Source organism: Perca flavescens, chromosome 3, assembly GCF_004354835.1.
Source record: "Perca flavescens isolate YP-PL-M2 chromosome 3, PFLA_1.0, whole genome shotgun sequence".
Taxonomy (NCBI): Eukaryota; Metazoa; Chordata; class Actinopteri; order Perciformes; family Percidae; genus Perca; species Perca flavescens.
Genome location: NC_041333.1, coordinates 10851181 through 10872811, shown reverse-complemented (window position 1 = coordinate 10872811; position 21631 = coordinate 10851181). Strand labels below are relative to the sequence as shown.

Here is a 21631-nt window from a genome sequence, read left to right as displayed (position 1 = left end):
GAATGTTTGCGCCTGAACACGCCTCCTCTTTTCGCTGAACCCCCCCTGGGAGCGCAAGTTAATTCCCTAATTTACCGACGTGCGTCTGTGGAGGGAAAAGTCCGCTGTGTGTCAGGTGCAAAATAGGAACGATACATGCGTCGGTGTACAAAGGCAATTGCGCTGAGTGCAAGATAAGGCCCCAAGTCTTCCAGAGTCGCGGCCAAAGCTCATTCGAAAGGCCGCTGTTTGCCAGCAGCAGCAGCCATCTTCTTTGTTTTCAAGTTGCGGGGAATTCCCACGGAACCGTCGCAACTCTGCCATGATTATGTTAAGCACGCCCACCGACTCTATACACGATGTGATTGGCCTGACTAGAGTTTGTTTTTTCCAGCCGGCAAGCCAACAGAGTTGCTTATATTACATTTGCTGCTGCTAGGGTGCGTCTAGATTTCTGGGCTTAGTTTGTCTAACAACAGAGTGAAAACATTGTAATTTCCCCCCTGGGGATTAATTTATTATTATTATTATTATTATTATTATTATTATTATTATGAAACTGCCCAATCTTTACAGCCTCAAACAGCATTGTTGCATAGTTGCAGAGGTATTGCTGAGCAGCTCCAGTAGAAACCATCCGACCTGCCTGGTTTGTAGACTTTTTGCTGAGCTCTCGGTGTTTCCTGCAGGTCGTTCATCTGGACAAGGAGGAGGAAATGCAGAAGCTTCCTCTCCAGCCTCCCTACTACGACATGGCGCCCTCTGAGTCGACCCCCTTCACTGATAAACCGGTGAGTAGTGCTGCCACGAGCGGGTTCACGGGAGCTTCTGTATGAAGGGGTCATCGACAGCCTCCGCTGCCGCCGGCCACCAGTAATTGCTGGTGAAAGGGCCAACTTTCTGTGCCATTATGCTTAGAGGTATTTGTGAATTGATTTACAAGTGAAATGCAGTGCTGTGATGCTTCCTGAATGCCGTCTGGTGTTGCTGACCAGTAAATCCACTGACTAAACTCCTTATGTCATAATTTCTATCCACGCTCTGGCTCCATATGCATATCTCGGTTTATTCTGACCACGTTTCGGCCCTTCTTCAAATCAACAATATGAAATGTTTTTTGTAATGCACCTTCATTTATTGGATTGTTTATTGGATGTCTAGACAAAGTTGTTAATGATGTTCTTCCATAACTGACGTTGTAACCTCTGCTATATGTCTATTAGAAGTTTTCTGTATTTTCAAACATACTAATATGAAATTGACATCTCTCTACATCAGGGGTCGGCAACCTTAGGCACGCGTGCCACCATGGGCACGCGGCACCTTAACCAATGGCACGCTGGCAATATATGTGCAAGAGAGTTATTGATGTGTTGAAATCATGGCTCAAAAATCATCCGCATGCCAAATTACAACGTTCACAGTTGCCAAACTCATAGGTGCCGAAAAATACTGAGCACCCACGTGTGCCAGACTGCCAGTTCATTTTTATATTAATTTAATATTAAACATTGCAGGTGGTGCTAAGTGGAGCGTCTGTCATAGTGTTATTGGTCATGTCGGTGGCATTGATTTATAATTTCCCACGAAGCTGATTAAACTTCTCATCTCCAATCCTATCTGTGAGAAGTGGCGCTGTCTTGAGTTGAAAGAGAGCTACTACGGCGTGTGTGTTCGTGTCGGCCGCTGTCCATTTCCTAAGGTTCTGAAATGCAAACATTTTTGACTACTTTTTTTTTAAAGGGTGTGCGCGTGTGAGCACCCACGGAGGAAAACATAAATCGGCGCCTGTTATTTACAGTAGTTTGATTGACTCATATCTCTGACTGGGAACAATACAAAGAGGATTACCAACTGCCGCTGGGGCAGATGAACTAACGTCTTGTTAATGTAAGGTGGCTACAATTAAACCTCCGTGAGTTAAAAGCCAATACTTATCAGTGCACTCACCTGTGTAGACCGGCATCAACATGTAGAAAGCGATAGTTCAATCTGCTCTGTCTGCTCAGTCCAGTCTTGTCCATTGCGCTGTTTTACGCAAACACAGCTCTACTCTGAAAATAGCGAATTTTTACAAAACAAGCTAAAGCAAAAGCTGTTGGTTTGTAGTCTGTTTTTGTATCTTAGTTTGCAGGGATCTTGAAATTTGGACAAATTCTTATAAACTTAAGCTGTCTGAAGAAACCATCCTCTCCGCTGGAGCGGTAAATATGGATGCATTATGAGACCAAAACAAATACATGTGGCTACTTAATATGCACGTGAATGACGCAATCGTTATGTTCGTGTTCTTCATTCTTGATAATGATGCTGGTTGTGTTATTATTTTGCCACAGCATCGTTTCATTGAAAATGAGACATACAGGACCTGCTTATCAGTCCATTCCTCATTAAAGCTGGGCTTTTCCACAACTTTTCGCTTCAGGCTCTTTGACAGTGATATTTTTGTCAGCCCATTTTCCACCAACCATGTTTCCATAATGATAATAATAATAATAACATACAATAATAATAATTACAAGGTCCTGATTATTACAGATTCCCTGGATATTACATTTTGATGTGATTTCATAAAAAAAAATTATGTTAACATGGCACACTAATAAACAAGACATTTTGAAAAGGGCACTTCATATCAAAAAGGTTGCCGACCCCTGCTCTACATAGTGTTAAACATTGTTGTTGTAGTAATAATATTTGTTTTTTTTTACCCCAAAGATGCTAGATGATTATTTAATCAACATCAGATGTCTAACAAGAGTGTGGCCTATATATAGTATCTGTGAATGTCTTTTTTTTGTTGATTTAAAGAAGGTCTGAGGGCCGAAACATGGTCAGAATAAACACAGATATGCATATGAAGCCAGAGTGTGCAACACTTTTTGTCTACTTACCTACATTGATCAGCACCTCACTATATCCTCCCTTTCTGTGTGTGTGTGTGTGTGTGTGTGTGTGTGTGTGTGTGTGTCTCTGTGTGTGTGTGTGTGTCTCTGTGTGTGTACGTGTGGACTATTTTACATTCTGACCCCAGTGTTCATCACCCGCTCTGCCCTCTGCCTCTCCTCCCCTCCACTTCTTCTAATCCCTCGTAATTACGTGTGTGTTTTCATGGCAACCGTGTGCCGATAAATTGCAGTGTGATGCTCTACAGTATATCATCGCCCCGGAGTGTAAGCTGTTGACTATGAAGTGTTTGCCTTGTTATATCAGATGCCTCTGCTAAGTGTGCAGAGCCTCCCTCAGGGCCACAGATGCTCGAGTGTTTCGGGGGATTTTATTTGCTTTGGCTGGGGTCTCGGCTTTGAGTTAAAGAAAATGAAACTCTTTTGGACTTTTAGACAATGTGTTGGCATGTGTAAGCCTGTATGTGTTGTGTGTGCGTGCGTGCTTGAAATTAGTATGAGCAGCACTACCTGCATGGCGAAGGGAAGACGTGTTGGAACAGACAAACACCTGCTGTTGGTGGAGATGGGAAAGTGCAACTTCCAGAACGCTGATGTGCAGAAACTGATGACAACAACATGTGGGTGTTCATTTGGATTACAGAGTTTGCTTTGAACACCTTGTGCCTCCAAACACCGTACAATCTCATAATCAGTTCAGTGAAATCAGCATATTTTGTTATCAGTGAGTTGAGTCAGTGTAATTAGACACGGTTACTTTCATCAAGGGCATCTATGTTTTTCTTACTACTAAGAAGTTCAGTATATTCTGTGTAGCCAATACCTGATATATCTCATTCCTCTGAGTCATTGTTGTCTAAAAGACACATTGTTAACTATTACAACACATCAGTGAGCCACACTGTCGCACTGGCTGATATGTCCCTTTATTACTAGTTGATTAGTCGCCTAATTGGTCATTTTAGAGATTTAAAGTAGTGCTTTTGCATGATTCTTCTGAGTTTTACAGATCTGTTGATTAAATCGACGAATCGATTAGTCGACAAAAATCAAATGAGTGTTAGTCGACTAAGAATATCAGCCCTATTTATAACCGTGAAGTTGATTGAGTCGGTCCCAGAAACACTGTCATGCTGCCATGGATACTCACTAGAGAACCAAATGTGTATTCATCCACTGCGGAAAATAGTCCTCCTCTTTCAGTAACATTAGCTATAAACTACAGAGTCTTTTAAAGGGGCTGTACTCAAAATACTGGAAGAAAAAAAAAAAAACATCTCTCACAGATCGTACGTGGAATAAGCAACGTTATTTCACAGCTACGTGCACTAACATGCACGCACCGCTGGACAGGCTATCGAAACCAAGAACAGAGAAGCTCAGATTTCCATGTACTGTGGTCAAAGATTGTCGGTAGGAACCAATGAGCTTCGGGATGAGAGCCACAGACTCTAAGTCAGAAAGCATCGAGAGACGGACTGATGCACGTTCAGCTCTGGTCTTTTCATGGGATTCGTTGACAGCAAGACTGCTGAGTGTAAATGTTACATTAGAACAAGCGATTAGAGTGTGGAACCAACTATTTCGTTTTAAGGTGCCCTGCCACACAAAATATGTTAGGTCCATTATGTTGTGAATGTGAAAATGAACTGCTACCTACTTTGTCAGCTCTAGCCACTAAGCACGAAGCAATAAGAAATAAGCGGAGAAATCAGGCCAATTACAAAAGCTGGTCAGTCTTACGTGGTGTTGCCTGAGCTCATTACTATTCATGAGCTCGCCCAGTTGCGCTGGTTAAAGGATGCTGATAGCCAGGCTCTCATTGGCTAGCTGTTAGCCAATCAGAGTCAAGCAGCTAAGCTCGTTGAATATTAATGAGAACTGGCACAAATCGAGCTGAGTCTTCCTGCAGGTTTTCTATACCACACTAGAATGGTTTGAAACATGGTAACCAAGACATTTTTTCCACAAAAAATATTACAGAGTCCATGGTAGAACTTCAGACATAGAATGTACAGAAATACGTCTGGCAGGGCACCTTTAACTTACTTAACAAGTCAGCCTGAGTCAGGTTGAGTTGAATGAAATGGCTTTTGTTACAGTGCATGATGGACACTACAGTGAATAGTGTAATTGTTGTCTGCTTTGTTTACTAAAAGTTACTTTTCTTTCATATGAAACTGATGGACAACTCTGGCTAAACTTTCTCTTCAACAACACCCAAATGATCTGTAACTGTTGTGCTTTCATTGATGCTCTTTATTACCAACTTGCTTTGGATTTTGGTGTATTAGCCTGTCAGCCAAGCTTTTTAAAATGACTGCTTTGCATTCATGGTGTGTTTTTAAATGACTCATCTTGACTCAAAGCCGGGATAACTCAATTACTGTCACTCTTTACCCCCCGGATGAATTGATTTAGATTTTCTGTGTAGTCATTCAAGGATATCAAACTATCCTCTTCAATTCTATTCTCAAAGGAACTGGATGTTTAATTCTGATAAGCCTTGGACACAGAGGGTAGATTTCTCTTAGATTTATTTCTTATCTCTGATAACATTCCACTTAAAGTGAAGTTTAGGGCCGCTCTTAAGATGAACAGGGTATCGGCGAGGTTTTCAAAACACTATTTGCGAGAGACATGCATTGACTGTTGAGCTCCGAGTGTTACTAATGATGATTCTCTCGGGGTAAAACACTATCTGCCAATTTTGAATGCAATGTGGCTGTAATTTTCCCCCTGATTGCACTCTGGTCATGACAAATATTCGAGATATTTAAATATCCAGCGTGAGTGCAGGGCGGTGTGGGGAAATATCCGATTGGCTGAGAGATTGCACAGTAGATTTCAATTATTAACTTGAGATTATGTAAAAGCTTCAACCATTTCTATGTAATTCTTTCTCAGATTGATATAAGGTACACTGATGCATTTCTTCCCTTACACCGCCTCACCATCCGACCCGTTCTCACTCCCAGCTCGTCAAATACTGACGCTTGGTCAGTGGCTCTCACATCTATTTTTTGTTGTTGTTGTTCTGTTTGTTGTGCTCTCGGGTAGGATGGCCTGCTCTGGCAACCCGTAGGCTCTGTCACTGGTATAACTTTATTTATAAGACAATGCTTGGTGTGCTACCTCCCTACATTTGTTCACTTACCACGCAGAGAAATGCAGGTCGGCACTTCTTACGTTCTCAGGACATCATTTTGCTTTCTGTCCCTAATGCGCGCAAAGAACAGGGAACAAAAGGTTTTTGTGTACTTTGCTCCCCTCTGCATGGAATACGCTGCAGAATGACTTGACACTAATCTCGGCGAATGCTTTTACATTCAAAATTTAAGAAATGGAGGCACACTCTTTAAGGTGTCAGTGTTTTCACTTGTTTTTCCTGGTTACAAAAATGGCTATTTTAAATTGATGTAATGTGAATTGCTTTGCTTTATTTTAGTTCTGTTAACATTGTCCTCTTGTGTCTCTTGTCTGTAAATATGTGTTTTTTAAATGCTGATGCCTGTCTTGGCCAGGTCACAAAAGAGATTCTTAATCTCAATGGGTTTCTCCTGGTTTAATAATAATAATAATAATAATAATAATAATAATAATAATAATAATAATCTAAGACAGTGGTTCCCAACCTTTTTTCCTTGGCGCTGACCTGATGACAGCAAGGGTCACAGGTTAAGAGGTCCCGGAGGTTTGGCCTACTAAGTAGCCTGCCTACAATTTTAAGCGAGAACAAAAATATAAAAAAAACAGTTTTTTTACCTCAACCTTAAACCAGATAAAGACTTGCACACCCCCAGTGATCTTTGCCACCCCCCTAAAGGGGTGCCCGGACCCCAGGTTGGGAACCACTGATCTAAGATGATGTAGTTTTAAGAGTGAAAACGGTAGCGTGTAGTATGAAAGGCCGAAAATCTGCATAAGAGGCAAGTTGTGGTGGTGGATGGGTCAAACAACACAGGACTTTCACCCCGGAGACCCGGGTATGTGTCCCGTTGTTGTCCTGCGTGTCACTTAAATGTACATTTCTAAACCCCACCCACCATCTTTCCCAATCCAAACAAAGTGGTTTTACCCTGCACGTTAAACAATTACGCCAGTTCGGTCCCGACCGAGAGTATTGAAATGTGCCGCCAAAGGGGTACCCAGAGCGTCAAATATCGAAACCTTTATTAATTGAAAGCCCCCGGGTCTGGTTAAGTCTGCATTCACAAAGCCTGCATCGGCCGCCAGATGGTGCGGCAAAAACGTCATTCCATCCATTTTGAATGGTGATAGTGCGTTTAGGATGCGGCAGGGTTTGCCATGGGGGGGGGCCGTAATAAACTGCAGCGGGCCTGATCAGACTTGTCAGTTTGTTTTGAGGCGGTGTGAGAACCCAGTACAGGAAACGGGAAACATCACTGCCTCCATCGCTGCCACAAGGAAGTTTTGAAACGCCTAACACAAGCACTGGACTGACCAGGAGTCTGTGGAACAGCTGAATGCTTGCCAGACAACAAAGCATCTGTCTCTTTTCTTTCTCTCTTTCTCCGTGAAATGAAGCTGCCTTTGAGTACAGTCGGAAACGTCGAGATCTTTGAAACGATCTGACGTAAAACAGTAACTGTGAAATATAAAGTCTACTTGTGTTACACTGCAACCGCCGCACCACCCTGCAGCTAATTTTCCACTGGGCCCGTCTGTGCTGCGTTCCTGCTGTGTTCCGGTTTTGTTCCGTCTTCCGCCACGCGCCATACCACACCGGGAGCATGTCAGAAGCGGAGCGTCTTGCTGCCCGACTCGCAGATTAAATTGTCTCTACAAGTACTTTACAGAGCAATCCTGTTTATATTAAGCTAGTATCTACCTTCCACTCCAAGCACTCCTACAGTTAAACTCCATGCCTTCTCTTTTCTGGCATTGTGATCTATGATGTCTATTATGTTGTTCCACCTTCAAGATGTATCTCTCGTCAGCCGTATATTGGAGGGTGTCTTTAAGTAAACTGACTGGATACTCTCGCTGTCTCACTTCCTGCCCTGCTGTCTGAACGCCTCGCAGCTCGTGTGAAAATAAACCTGGCGCGTATCTTTAGCGGAGCGGAGAGCCGCTGCACGCACACGTCTGGGACGCGGCGTGGCGCGGCCGGTGGAATATCAAGCATCGACTTGAATGACAGCGATTGCTCGCGGGGGCCAGCGGCCCTGTGGAAAATAAGGTTTAAATGCTACAGGAGACTTTTTGTGTCAGTGACTAACGCCAAAGGCACCTGACAGAGTGTCGGTTTTTGAGGCGCTGGGAGTGCGACTGTGTTGCACCATCCTGAGCTGTTGTTTAGGTAGATACAGGACAGCTGCCATCTCTGCTTTGCATTTACCTAGTCACATAGCTCCCTCTGTTTTGCTCCGTTGAGTTCATTACCAAGAACAAGCAGACTGACAAAAAGGAGAGACACTACCATTTGATCCAATCGCTGACTTTCTCAGACTCGTTTTTTGCTCTCACAATAGAAAAATACAGCAAAGTAGATTGTGGAGCTTTTCAACGTGTTGCCGTTTTGGAATGGAAGATTTGTCTGTTATCTTTCGATTCCTGTCATCTCTAATTCCAGTTCCGTGGTGATACAACCATCAGTGCAGTCGGACTCCTCTTCTGTGTTGAAAGAAAAGGCATCACCTTGCAGGAGCAAAGGAAATCAAAACTGTGTTTGCATTAATGTCCTGTTATGTATGGAATGCCATTTTATTCAATATTGAATAAATAAATACACAGATATGCCTATAAAATACATAATGAAATATAAAAAAGATTAGATACAATACATATATACATACATAAATAAATGTAACTATAAATATGTAAATGAGAAAATAAAAGTCCCCTGAAAGAAATAAAAGTCAAAACCTTTTTATTTATTTATTATTATAATATTATAATATATAATATATATATAATATATATTAAAATATTAACTATATTTACTCCTTCATATATTTATATTTACATGTATTTATATATTATTAGGATGCATTTCATGTTTATTTATTTATTTGTTCATATATTTATTTAATTTTGAATAAAATGGCATTCCAAAGTTACCTTTCTATTTCATGTTGTCTTCCAAGCCCATGTCAACATTTCCTGTTTACTTACTACATTAAATGCATTACAATGTGTTTTATATGCATATAATGTCTTGTTGGTGTGTTTTAAATTCACCATCTTTCAGATTCGTACTGACCCAGTGCCTTTGAGTCTTTCTAGCGCAGAAGACAACAATCTGAGAAGTATTTTTATAATTAGATAAACAGCGCTGAAAGCTTTCATTGTTATTTATTGATTACCACATTAAGGTCATTTACCCATCGCTCACTTGGACAATTGCTCCCCGAGACAATCATTGGTGTTTGTGCACAGTGGTCAGATGCTGGTTGAATAAAGGCATTTGTCTGTGTTTACATGCACACTGATGTTCCAGTTTTAAAGCGAGCATTCCAGCATCTCCATGAATTTCCTCACGGGTTGTGTAAATACCTTCGTGTGCAGCCCAGTAACCACGGATACAGACAGAATCAGTCCATTCATGCAGTGATCAGGAGACATAAATTACAATCTAAATATTTTTTTTTTTTCCCCAAAGGATTGTCTGGACAGGCACTCACCATACTCCAAGCATTATAGTTGCAACACATGCCCAATGCCTGTTTAGTTGCAGCGATTGGTTTTGTTTAAGCCTGATGGCTTAACTCGGAGCACTGCATCATTCCTAAATAATGCATACGTGAGCAACAGCATCATAAAAAAAATAATCTGAAATAAGCCCATTCGAGCCATTCTACCACATACTAAATCTTAATAATAGAACAATGTCATTATGTGCATGTAAACAAAGTCAGAGTCCTTCCTCATCTGTATCCTTTTATTTATCGTCATATATTAATTTCTGTCTGACTGTTATGGTTTTCAGTGTGACATCTCCATCTTTTTGTCTGCTTGTCACATTCATGTTAATCTGACATTTTATTTATATGTTCCATGCTTTCCCACTGGCTTTCCACTGTAACACCGCTGCTCACGAACTCAAAATGTCACCATGACGATCAGATCTTCATTCTCTCTCTCTCTCTCTCTCTCTCTCTCTCTCTCTCTCTCTCTCTCTCTCTCTCTCAGGGCGTTTTCCCACCTATAGTTTGTTTGCTCTGGTCTGAATCAGATGATGGGTTTGTAAACTTGGAGCGATTTTCCCCTTTTGGTTCGGTTTCATTTCACACACCGAAAACTCCAAGTGTACCAAAATCCGTCAATACAAACTATGCAAGAACGTTAACTCCTTTATTGGTCGGATGTATCAATACAGGAAGAAAAATCCTGTGTTCTGGACTAGTGCATAACTCTTGCATCTCCATGGTCAAACCAGCTCATTTCATTTAAATAATCAGACATTGTCACCGAGACTTTGCTCTGCTCTGCCGGCACTGTCTCCAACTTTAGCAGCGGCAGTGGTTGGAACACGGAGATGCGAGTGACGGACGGTGAGCTTGACCGCAGTCTATTTCTGTGAGAGAAACACTGCAGGCTGCTACAGTTTGCTGCTCTGCTGTATCACAGCTTGCTAAGCACACCTGACTACAGGAGAGATTAGCTCAGATCTTTCGGAGTACACATACAGTAGTTGGTGCTGTTCGAGGTCGCGTCGCTCATCCCACACTAGCTCCAGAGTTTGATTGAAAGCGTACCGAGACAACCTCATCAAGCAGGTCTCGGCTTCTTTGCTTTTGGTGTGCACCCGAGTGCGATTTCCTCATTCACACCTGCCCAAACGAACCGCACCAAGGGGGAAACAAACTATAGTGCGATTCAACTGAACGAAAAGAGGCAGGTGTGAAAGCACCCTTAGACCTTCTGTCAATCTCTCCCCCCCCCCCTCACTCTCTCTCTCTCTCTCTCTCTCTCTCTCTCTCTCTCTCTCTCTCTCATATTTTTGGCTGCCTCACTCCTCATACACCTTTCACCTCTCTTGTCTCCAGAACTCTGGCCACAGGGACTGTGATGTCCAGTATGCGGAGCTGGATACTGCAGCCTTGGCCTCTTCTCCCAGCCCACGAAGCTCTGCTCACACTGGCCCTGGGGATCTTGTCGAGTATGCAACCATCCAGCCTAGCTCACACTAGCGCATGCCATTATAGGCCTTTCCCCTCAGACTTTGGCCTCAAGGTACACAGACTGATGCACTCCTTCCCTTTCGTTCATCCCCCTCTCACATGCACTGACCCCCCTTTATTTGCCCAACGTGGTTCCCTTGTCTACCTTCCCCTTGAGTCTTGGCCGTCTTTTGATTTCCCCCGCGCAGCTCTATAGAGAGTTTGATCGAGGCGGAGCTATTATTTCTACGGAATATAGTACGCGTAGCAGAGTCGTGCAGTTCTTTGGCACGACAGAGACACAATAACCCCTAAATCTAGCCTACTGCGAGCAATCATAAAATCAGCCATATACAGTAAGTCTTTTTGTCACAAAATGTCTTGTACAATATGACTTATCGGCAAACAAAAAAAACAAGTTAATACTATTTTTTGGGAACACTTCATCTTAGATAAATCTGCAGAGATAGTTTCTGCCATGCAAACATTTAAAATCCTGAATTGACTAATGTCAATAATATTGGCAATTTAGCCACGAGTCTTTTGCATGAACATGAATGTGCTTTCCGTTCAATTGCATTTACAATAAGACGGTGCTTAAGGATGTTTTTTTTTTAAAGTTATGCTGATTCTCAACAACAACGACAACATCAATATTGTAAAATATTGAAGGTATCTCATGTAAAATGTTTTTTTTTTTTTTTTTATGAACAGTCACAAACAAAATGTGTTTCTCAAGTGATTATGCCACACTTGAAAACCCTGATTGGTAGTGTGGCGAAGCACGCTCTCATCTACAAGCTGCTGCTCCCATCTCATCTGGAGAAAAGTCCTTCCATCACACAACAATCCAGACCCCTGCACCACTGGAAGTCTTCATTACAGACATACAGCAAAAAGGGATATAATAGGGCACAAACGCCATGTTGCTAAGTCTAACAACATGGACGATTTGTGCCCTGGTGATTGGTTTCCATGGCATTTCCTAAGGCAGGTAATTCTCCAAGCAGTATCTGAGGCTTTTTTGAAGCAATTTCTGAGACGTGCTGAGGCGCACCGCAAAGTGCATGTTATTGAAATGATGTTGCAGCAATTCTCTTCTCATTTAGGAACAATATCCTTCCAGGGAGTAAATTGCACATAAAGCCTTAACAAATCAAATTCATAACTGGAATGAGTTGTTTGTATGTTTGTGCATCTACGAGTGTGGTACACCAATGTATACAGAACAGACGGAAGAATGCATTATTACTATTTGTCATCGTGAACTGCACATTGGGAATCATTATTGAGGCGATTCGACATCACCAGGCAGCAAGAATTTGAAGCTGTATTCACTCGTCGGTATGCAGCAGTGGAAGAAGTATTCAGATCCTTTACTTCTTAAAAGTGCTAATACCACACAGTAAAAATACTCTGTGACAAGCAAAAGGCCTGCACTGAAAGTGTAACTTAAGTAAAAGTATTTAAGTATCATCAGGAAAATGTACTTCAAGTATTTAACGTAAAAGTACTCAATGCAGAAAATTCCTCCCCTTTTAGAAAGTGGAAAGGATCCAAACAGTTGTGTGTTTAATGGTCTAATCATTTCAGCTGGACTTGTAGGCCTTTATATTGTTGGCTAGTTTAAGGGGAGACACCCAAGGAACCATTGTAACCTAGCTTAGCACAGATCCTGGAGGGAACCGGCTTCATCTAGCCTACTGCTCCCAATAAGTGACAAAATAACACCAACATTTTCCTATGTACATGTTGTGATTTGTATAGTCACAGCGTGTACAAATAACAAGGTCACATGAGACACAGCCATCTTCTAACCGTATACATACTGGGAACTATATTCTCAGAGGGCGAAGCACTGCTACTTCTGTTACTTGGGCGGAGTGATTTGCTCGCAGCACCTGAGAAGCCCCGTGGTGAGGAGCAGAGAGTAACAACGGTGCTTTTCAGGTGTTGCGCTAACCTCTCCGCCCAAGTAGCAGTGCTTCGCCTTCTGAGAATATAGTTCCCAGTATGTATACGGTTAGAAGATGGCTGTGTATCATGCGACCTTGTTATTTGTACACGCTGTGACTATACAAATCACAACATGTACATAGGAAAATGTTGGTGTTATTTTGTCACTTATTGGGAGCAGTAGGCTAGATGGAGCCGGTTACCTCCAGGATCCGTGCTAAGCTAGGCTAGCGGTGGGTGCGTCAGACAGAGTTACGACACGCACGGAGATGAGAAGGGTATGTATGGACTTATCTAACTCTGGGGGATACGGTGAATAAGACAAAGTCCCAATAAGTCGGTGTGTTCCTTTTAATGTAAGTCATCAACTGGGGAAGTTTCATGGTGATATCTATTAGTATTTTTTTTTCCTATTCACCTGGTGTGTCTCCCCTTAATTTATAATAGAACACTGTATTTTATAGAATGCATGTGTTTTGCATGCAAAAATCTTAGTTTGTAAAGTAACTAGTAACTAAAGCTGTCAGATGAATGTAGTGGAGTAAAAAGTAGAATATTTCTCTCTGAAATGTAGCGGAGTAGAAGTAGAAAGTGGGATGAAAAGAAAAGACTCAAGTAAAGTACAAGTACCTCAACATTTGGACTTAAGGGTTAGAGAGAGAAAGAGACAAGGAACCAACGTCCAGCTTTCTCTGGAAAAAAAGAGCCTGGTTGCCAGGAAACCGTTTTTGTCCTACTTAGTTTTAATTATTTGCTTTGTGGTGATTGGTTTACCCAATGTGAATGCAATGATGAATAATTCCTCAATGTACCCATATAGACTTATACATAAGTCAGTTCAATTAGACATTCTTTGACATGCACGATGAATAATTACATCTGTTGTTGCCACGCGGCTTCTCTGTCACTCATTCAGCTCGTAAACACGACAGCAGAGCAGCACAGAAAATGTGTTTCAGTCAGCCAACTCACATGAAACGGATTTTATTTTTAGTATGTACAGTTTTACTTCCCCACTCCCTGCGAGCACACGCCAGGCTCGGCACAGAAGGGATCGAGGCGTGACAACAATACACTTTCCCCACAACCCTGTCTGCTAAAATATTACGTCTATGTATAGTACTAATTCGTTTTCACACGTAGGCTACAAAGTCTCGCGTGTGGTTCGGTGCACACAACGTTTAGTTTTGGGAAAGACTGGTTAAGTGTTAATAAAGAAAAACACGTCAAGTGTCACGCTTCACAGCTGAATTTTCCAATATTTAATCGTTCCCTAACGTTACCCAGTGCTAAATGTGCATAAATATAACCATTTAAAAAAAAAGTGATCATCCTTGGTTGCTGTGAATGAAATACGTAGTCCGTGATCGTTTTGGAGATATGTTCAATATCAACATTTTGCAACAAGTCACCAATTGTCCTCACTATGTTAATTGAAAACATAATAATGCTTCAATACATATTCAGTAGCTAAGTTTCCATCCACTTGTCAATCGAATTATCTGAAGTTCGGTAAAAAAACTCATGCGAATAAAGCTGGTGAAAGTGTGTTTCCATCCAACAGCTTTAAAGTGAATAAAAACCTGTGCGTAATGATGTCACGTGCTGTTTTGCGATTAAATTGGTATATCAAATTGATTTGAGACATTTTAAGGTGTTTCCATTAATTTTTGCACTGAATCGCACAACGTTCAAGCAAACTTTTGCGAACAAAGTTTTGCTAGACAAAAGTAGTTGTTAATATTAGAAGCCAAGGAAGCTACGATGGGCCTTTGGCCGAGGATCTGATCCAGCTCATCAAAAAGGTGGAACTTGCCTTTTATTTTCCCTCCGGCACCGCTGCGGGACAACTCTCTTTTTTGAGACATGTATCGCTGTTAGAGCGCCTTCCATTTACTCCGGAGGACGTCCCACGGCTTGTCGTAACTTTGTTGGTCATTTCCTTCGCAAGTTCCTGATAAATTATGGCATTTTTTAGATTTTTGCTATCTAAAATAGCCGTTATATTTTGCTTGTAAATTAAATTCAAAAAGTCTCTTGTCTCCTCGTTCGTCCACTTATCTGTCTTTGTTGACACCTGTCATGTGTGCAAACAGAGCGGAAATACTGGGCGGAAATGAACTAAAACTTCTTCTTCTTCGTTTTGTGGCGGGTTGCAACCATAAAATGACCTAAAACTTAATCGCAATTCATTAATTTATTTGGAAAATAACGTTTCCATCAGCATTTATCGCATAAGCCGTAAGACCGAACGTATTTCCTTTGACTCGATATTCATGAAATTCTATTGAATCCTACGGTTTCCATAATGCTTTTTTCATTCAATATCACTTAATTCGGATAGAAACGTGTGTATGGAAACATAGCTACTGTTGCAAATTAGTAGTACGTAACATAATTTATATGAGGCATGGTGGCTCCCTGCAAGCATACACCGCGCACAGCACAAGTTTCAAGACTTTGTCATATTTATATCAACAATTACAGAGAAGCAGTCAAAATCTTAGTTGTCAGATTCCATCCAACAATATTCATCAAATATGTATGATAAAATAAAATCACACAACATTAAGAATCGAAGACGTGAAAAAGTGCAGACTCTCTAATATAGGGATAAAATATAACTTTCATAAGATATAAAATAATACATATTTGCGGTGGACAGCGGCACAGTAATTGCAAAATGAATAACCTGTGAGGTTAACGGGAATGTAAATAAACAGCAGAGATTGGGGAGCGACATTAAAGTCATGTTGCTTGTTTTTCAACAATGATTTCATCAAAATAATAAAACCATTAGGGCATCGACATGGAACAGACATCACATGTGAGTTCAGTGTGAGAGCCTGCACTCATTATATCTGTAGCTTTATGTAGCCTTCCATAGGAGTTAGTTAATCTATTCAGTATTCTGACTAATGAATAGAGTGATGGTCTAACCTGCCCTGCTCCTAATAGAACATAAACTCCGCCATGCAAATTAACAGATTTAAATATTCTCGCATAAGTAGCTTTATTGCATAACCATGTGCATACCGTCCTATTAACATCCGAGACTTATCTTTGATATTAAATCTTTAGGAGCTGCATGTGGGAGGAGGCCCCTCACAGTCTTCCAAAAATATCCATAGTTAAACATAATCTATTCTGGCTTTGGGGTTTAAAAAAAAACATTCATTACAATATCTTCAGTTTTCTTGAAACAGGGGTAAAGATATTATCTTTAGTGGAGCGAAGAAGAGCCTCGTTTCAAAGTAGCGTTATGATTTCAGGCCATCATTAAATCAGGTAGAAGTGAATTAGAACAAGAGATATTATCTACATTTATTGGCAGTTTTTAAACCGTTTTAAGAATATTAAACATTTCTACTGATATTAATATGTAATCATCAAGAACCCAAGGCATTAACTTATCTAATACAGTGGACGTGCCAATCTACATAAAAAAAAAAAAAAAACATTTGTATAATACACGTCTTCAACGTGTGTATACTGTAAATACAGGTTTTACCCCAAGACAGGTCACAAAAGAGTGTTTTAAATGTAATATCTGATCTGAAAACATGTTCAACAGATTGGACAGTTCTGAGACAAATAGATTTAATTCTTATGTCAGCTTTAAGGAGGTGTCCAGTTAGCAGCTCTGTAGTCTATATCCATGACGTTCCACTTCCGGGGATTTTTCAGGTGCCACCGGATATTGCGTCGGATGTCCCTCATTTCGGCCGGATTTCCCATGCATTCCCCTTCCTTTGTGTTGTCGTTCTAAACTCTGGTGGATTTCTGAGGACTATGTTTAACTGCTCCTCAGATCTCTGCAGGGTAAATCCAGACAGCTAGCTAGGCTATCTGTCCAATCTGAGTTTTCTGTCGCACGACTAAAACAACTTTTGAACGTACACATGTTCCACCAAAACAAGTTCCTTCCCGAGACTATTTTGCAGCGGCACCGGGGCTCCGTCCGGGGCTTAGCACCGCCCAACGCAACAATTGTGATTGGTTTAAAGAAATGCCAATAAACCAGAGCACGTTTTTCTCCCATCCTGGAATGCTGTGTGGACTAGCCAGACCTTCCTTTGCAGCGCTGTTGAGGAATGTCTGTCAATGCAAGACTAGCAGGTCTGTGATGGATAAAATAGGACTGTAGCAGCACAGAGAGTGCCTGTTGAAATTCCCTGTTTGTTTTAAGGTATTAGCCTGGCCTTGACAGGCTCAACTCCTGAGGTTACACCATTCAATGGAATCTGTGTTTGCTGAGCCAAAGACTGAATTACTAGTTCACATCCAGGGTGACAAAACACCTTATTTTATTCTTTAAGAGTAATAGAAGTTCACCTTTGGTCAGTGGGTTAAAGGTAATCATTGAAATAAATCACAGCCTGATTGTATTTTTCTAGCATCCATTTGCTTTGGCAGAGTTATTACATCATCAGATATGAAAACTTATTTGGGCCATACTTCTTACATACTTACTTTCTAAAAAACAAATGATTTCAAGGCGGGCCAGACTTCATTTAGATGAACTCTAAATCTTAAATGTATGCATTTTTAAAAATGTCCTTCTTCTTACATTTGTACGAAGCTGGAAATAAATCCCAAAGCTTTTATTTCAGTAAAGATGAAGAAGTCTGACCTGACAGAAAGAGAAACGGTGGCAAGACTGACCTAGAATCAGCTCTGTAATGGGTTGCTGAACTCCGATGTTGGATCTAACATCTTGACCTAATTTTTTTTTTTTGCCCACTTACAATCTAGCAATGTAGTAGAAAAGCCACAGGTGCTGTTGCGTTAAGAATAAAACAACTTCTCCAGATCACACGAGCGAAGCAACTGCAGCCTCCTGTTGCATTTTGAATAATTGTTGAATCTTCATAGAACAGTTCTGAAGCTACTGTCTTTTCTGATCTCTGTGTTAGATGCTGGGGAAGCTGAATGGGCACGTTGAAGTATGTTTTGTCTCACATTTGATTCTTGACGTTTGGCAGAATAAACACTATGACTGCAGACAGAAATAAGGTAGTGAAACGGCATCAAAGTGAAGTCACCCATCTATTTTAGTTAGACCTTTCTCTTTTCACCTGTTTTCATTTCCTCTTACAGTTCTTGGATAGAGCACAAGAGGCTGTCTTATTTGATTGTTTTAAAGACATTGTGTTTTTTTTCAGCGGACAGAGACGTGGACATGTGAGGATAAAGTGACAAAAACTGTTGTTGCTCTTTCTTGTTACTAGATATAACAATGATAAACCGGACTACGAAGGTATATTAACCCTTTATTAGCCCAAAAGCATGTCTTTACAGCAGCATGGCTAACACCAACAACGGAAGCTAAAGTTAACCACAATCCATCAGGTGTATCTTATACGGATCTAATAGTAGCCCAAAATACCAACCCAGTCTCATGGCAGTACGTGAAATGGTCACATTATTTAATCTATTGATACGTGTTCACGGGAACGTTTTTGTTGTTTTTTCTGTGGTGGGCAGCACGAAAATGTAAACTAATGTATTTAAATGGGAAGCATACGTCGTGGTCACAGCACGACTACGGCAGTAGTATGAAATGCCGAAAATCCGCGTAAGGAGGTGGGTTGGGGTGGTGGGTGGGTCAAACAATTCCGGACTTTCACCCCGGAGGTCGGGGATCACGTCCCGCGTGTGGCGTTTCCCCGTTAACAGTCCTGTTATTGTCGCACGTTCCCTGCGGCCGTCTCCCGGCGTGTGAGGCGTTCTCCCCCAGGGTGTGGCGTTTGCTTTCCCCGTTAATCTCCCTATAGACCATTTTGTGCTGGCCACCACGAAAAAAATGACAAAAACGTCCCCGTGAACATATGTGAATATTAGGGGTGTGACGAGACACTTACTCCACGAGACGAGACACATCACGAGATTGGGTTCACGAGAACGAGACGAGACGAGATTTTTTTTTAAAATTTGAAGAAATCCTCAATGATGAAATATATGAATGGAAAATAGTTTTTTTATTCAACTGACCTTGGCTTCTTTGTAGAGGTTTGGGACTACAGTGCGAGTTAAATGCGCGCGTGATGGGATGACGTACCTCGTTTCCAGTGTGTGGAGGAGTCGCCGAAATCCAACATTTTCCACCACAGAAAATGGCCTCATATCAGCTGCAATGAAAACGCCTATGTCCCTCGTTATTGCCGTGGCTCTTGCACTTACCGGTGGCAGAGATGCAAAGGCTTTTAGAGTTGTTTGCCCTTTTAATGTTTTCGTCAGCGGGTGCAGTAGTTAGTAGAGAGCTGTGGTGGTGCTGTAAGTGTTTTTGCATAGTGCTCGTGTTAGCCGCGGTATACGGCATTTTTTTCTTACAATGTTTACATATTGCGTTCGTCTTGTCTGTCACTCTTTCGCCATTTATTATTTCCGCAGGAAAACCAAAATGTTGCCACACAAATGATTTAAAAGTGGCAGGGGGATCTTCAATAGTAATTTCACGCTCCATCACGCTGACATAACATCGCCTCACGAGACAACTTTTCACCTCGACGAGAAATCTCGTCACGTTTTAATCTCGCGAGATCTCGTAAAACGAGATCTCGTCACACCCTTAGTGAATATCAATAGATTCAAAATAACGTGACCATTACACGTACTGCCGTGAGACCGTGTTGAAAATACACAACATGAGTCGTTTGTTCCTACCCTCTATTACGACCCCCAGGAGTGTTTTTTTTTCTGTCATCATGCGTAAGCCAGAGAATATTTGTCGCGAGTTTGAATGAAAAAGTGGCGATTTGGTTAGGTTTAGGCACAAAAACGACGTATGTTTAGCCAATGATAGTGGTTTGGGTTATAATCAGTTATTTCACTTCCGGTTAAGCATGTGACACTGAATGTGACGTTCTTAAAATTAAATACAATTTCACCTGGGGAAAAGTCCTGTTTGTTTGACCCATCCACCACCCAACATGACTCGTTACATGGACATTTGGCGCGCTTATAAGAATAATTTCATATGCTTAAAAACATTTCTAGTACCAGAACCTCAACTTCATCCGTATCTTAGGCCCAACCGTAGGCCGACTAAGGACATGGAATCACTCAAAAGAACCACAGCTACACAGAAATGACAGAGGAAAATGTGTTCGGAGAATGTGGCTTGTAGCTGTCATTAAGCATCACAGGCATGCTGTAAATCGAATCAACAGGGTCAATAAGTCCAATTACCGTCCAGCTAAATGTTGTAACAAGTAACACACATAGTGTAAGATATACTGGATCAATGGTGATCAATGGCACCATATACCTACAGATAAATAGCTTCCTAAGAATAGTGCAAAAAGAGCAAAACACATTCACTCAGCTACAAGTCTCCTTGGTAAAACAATGCCTTGGTGTTGAGAAGTCTGAATTTTGATCTAGGTAAAAGGCAACACAGGTGCATGTAGAGAAACGATATTGACTTTCAGATACCACAAAACCTTACGTTATTCAAAACAGAAATCTCCTGTCAGCTAAAAGCATATATTATGACCAAATGTAGATTTGAGAGAGGATGCAGCACTGTTGGGTACTTCTATGATAATCCAATGGAATAATTTAACATCATAACTGAGTAGATCTATCATATGTCAACAATACATTTTGCTTTTTTACATTTGTTTTATTACAGAATGGTGATGTAATGGAAAAAACGAATGTTATGTCATCATGCATTAAAGGGTCCTAGCAAATACTGTGCAAGGTCCATCTAATGAAGTACAAGATGGGCAAAAGTAGTGAGCTTAAAATGACTTATGATAGTCATTTGGAAAGAAGAGGTGGCATCAAACATGGGCATCAGGAGGACACAATCCCCGTTCATCCTGTAACATCCTGTAAAGGGAAAGCAACATTCATGCTCCAGATGGTACTGAACATCTCTGTGTCAGCAGATGTGGCATATGTTTCTGTCTAGTGTTACAGAACAGGAATAAATTAGAGTGAGAGCAGTAGAGTTAAAAGTTAATGTTTTCAGTTAACTTCTGTTGTCAGTGTTGTTTCAGTTTAATGTTATTTAACCAACAAGTCCGCCAAACCATAGGGTGATATACAGTAGGTTGTTTGTTCCTCTCCTGTAATAAGAGCCACAGGAGCGTTTCATAAATTAGCACCCCTAGCGGTGGTAGGAAATAGGACCTCATATCTAAACCAGACAGCGTAACGGGCGAGGTTTTAAACACGTTGTTAACGTTGTCAAACGGGTAATTTTGGTTAGGTTTAGGCACAAAAACGACTTCAATAAGTTTAGAAAAAGATCTTGGTTTGGGTTTACATCAGACTGTCCTTCACTTCCAGTTACGCATGTGACGCAGAATGTAATGTTGCTCCTGTTTGTTCCGTAAAGTAATAAAACAGTTGTATTTTTTAAATGGGACACAAACCCTTGGGTGAAAGTCCTGTTTGTTTCCCTCCTTACACGGAAATTTGATGCTATTAAACTTTGTCAATGTGTATAAGAGGTTTTGGAAAGACACTGGTTAAAGTTTCTCTGAATAGAGGGCTTAGTCAGTCAAGGATGGGAAGCTTCGGAATCTTCGTTTCCCTAATTTTGTGACTTAGGCTGATAAGATGTGTATATTTTTACATGACCTACCTCGTTTGGTCCGGACCTTCGGACTTTTCAGTTTGATCCAAACCAGAATTACAGTTGTGAAACCT

General features: G+C 41.1%; 1 protein-coding gene across 1 annotated transcript in view; it reads left to right on the top strand.

Moving 5' to 3' along the window:
- The window catches only part of LOC114552239 (uncharacterized), a 47504-nt gene that overhangs the window by 18786 nt on the left and 7087 nt on the right, over nucleotides 1-21631 (top strand). The window contains exon 3 of the mRNA XM_028572898.1: nucleotides 669-770. Coding sequence (XP_028428699.1) covers nucleotides 669-770 — 102 coding nt within the window. The remainder of the gene's footprint in view (nucleotides 1-668; nucleotides 771-21631) is intronic.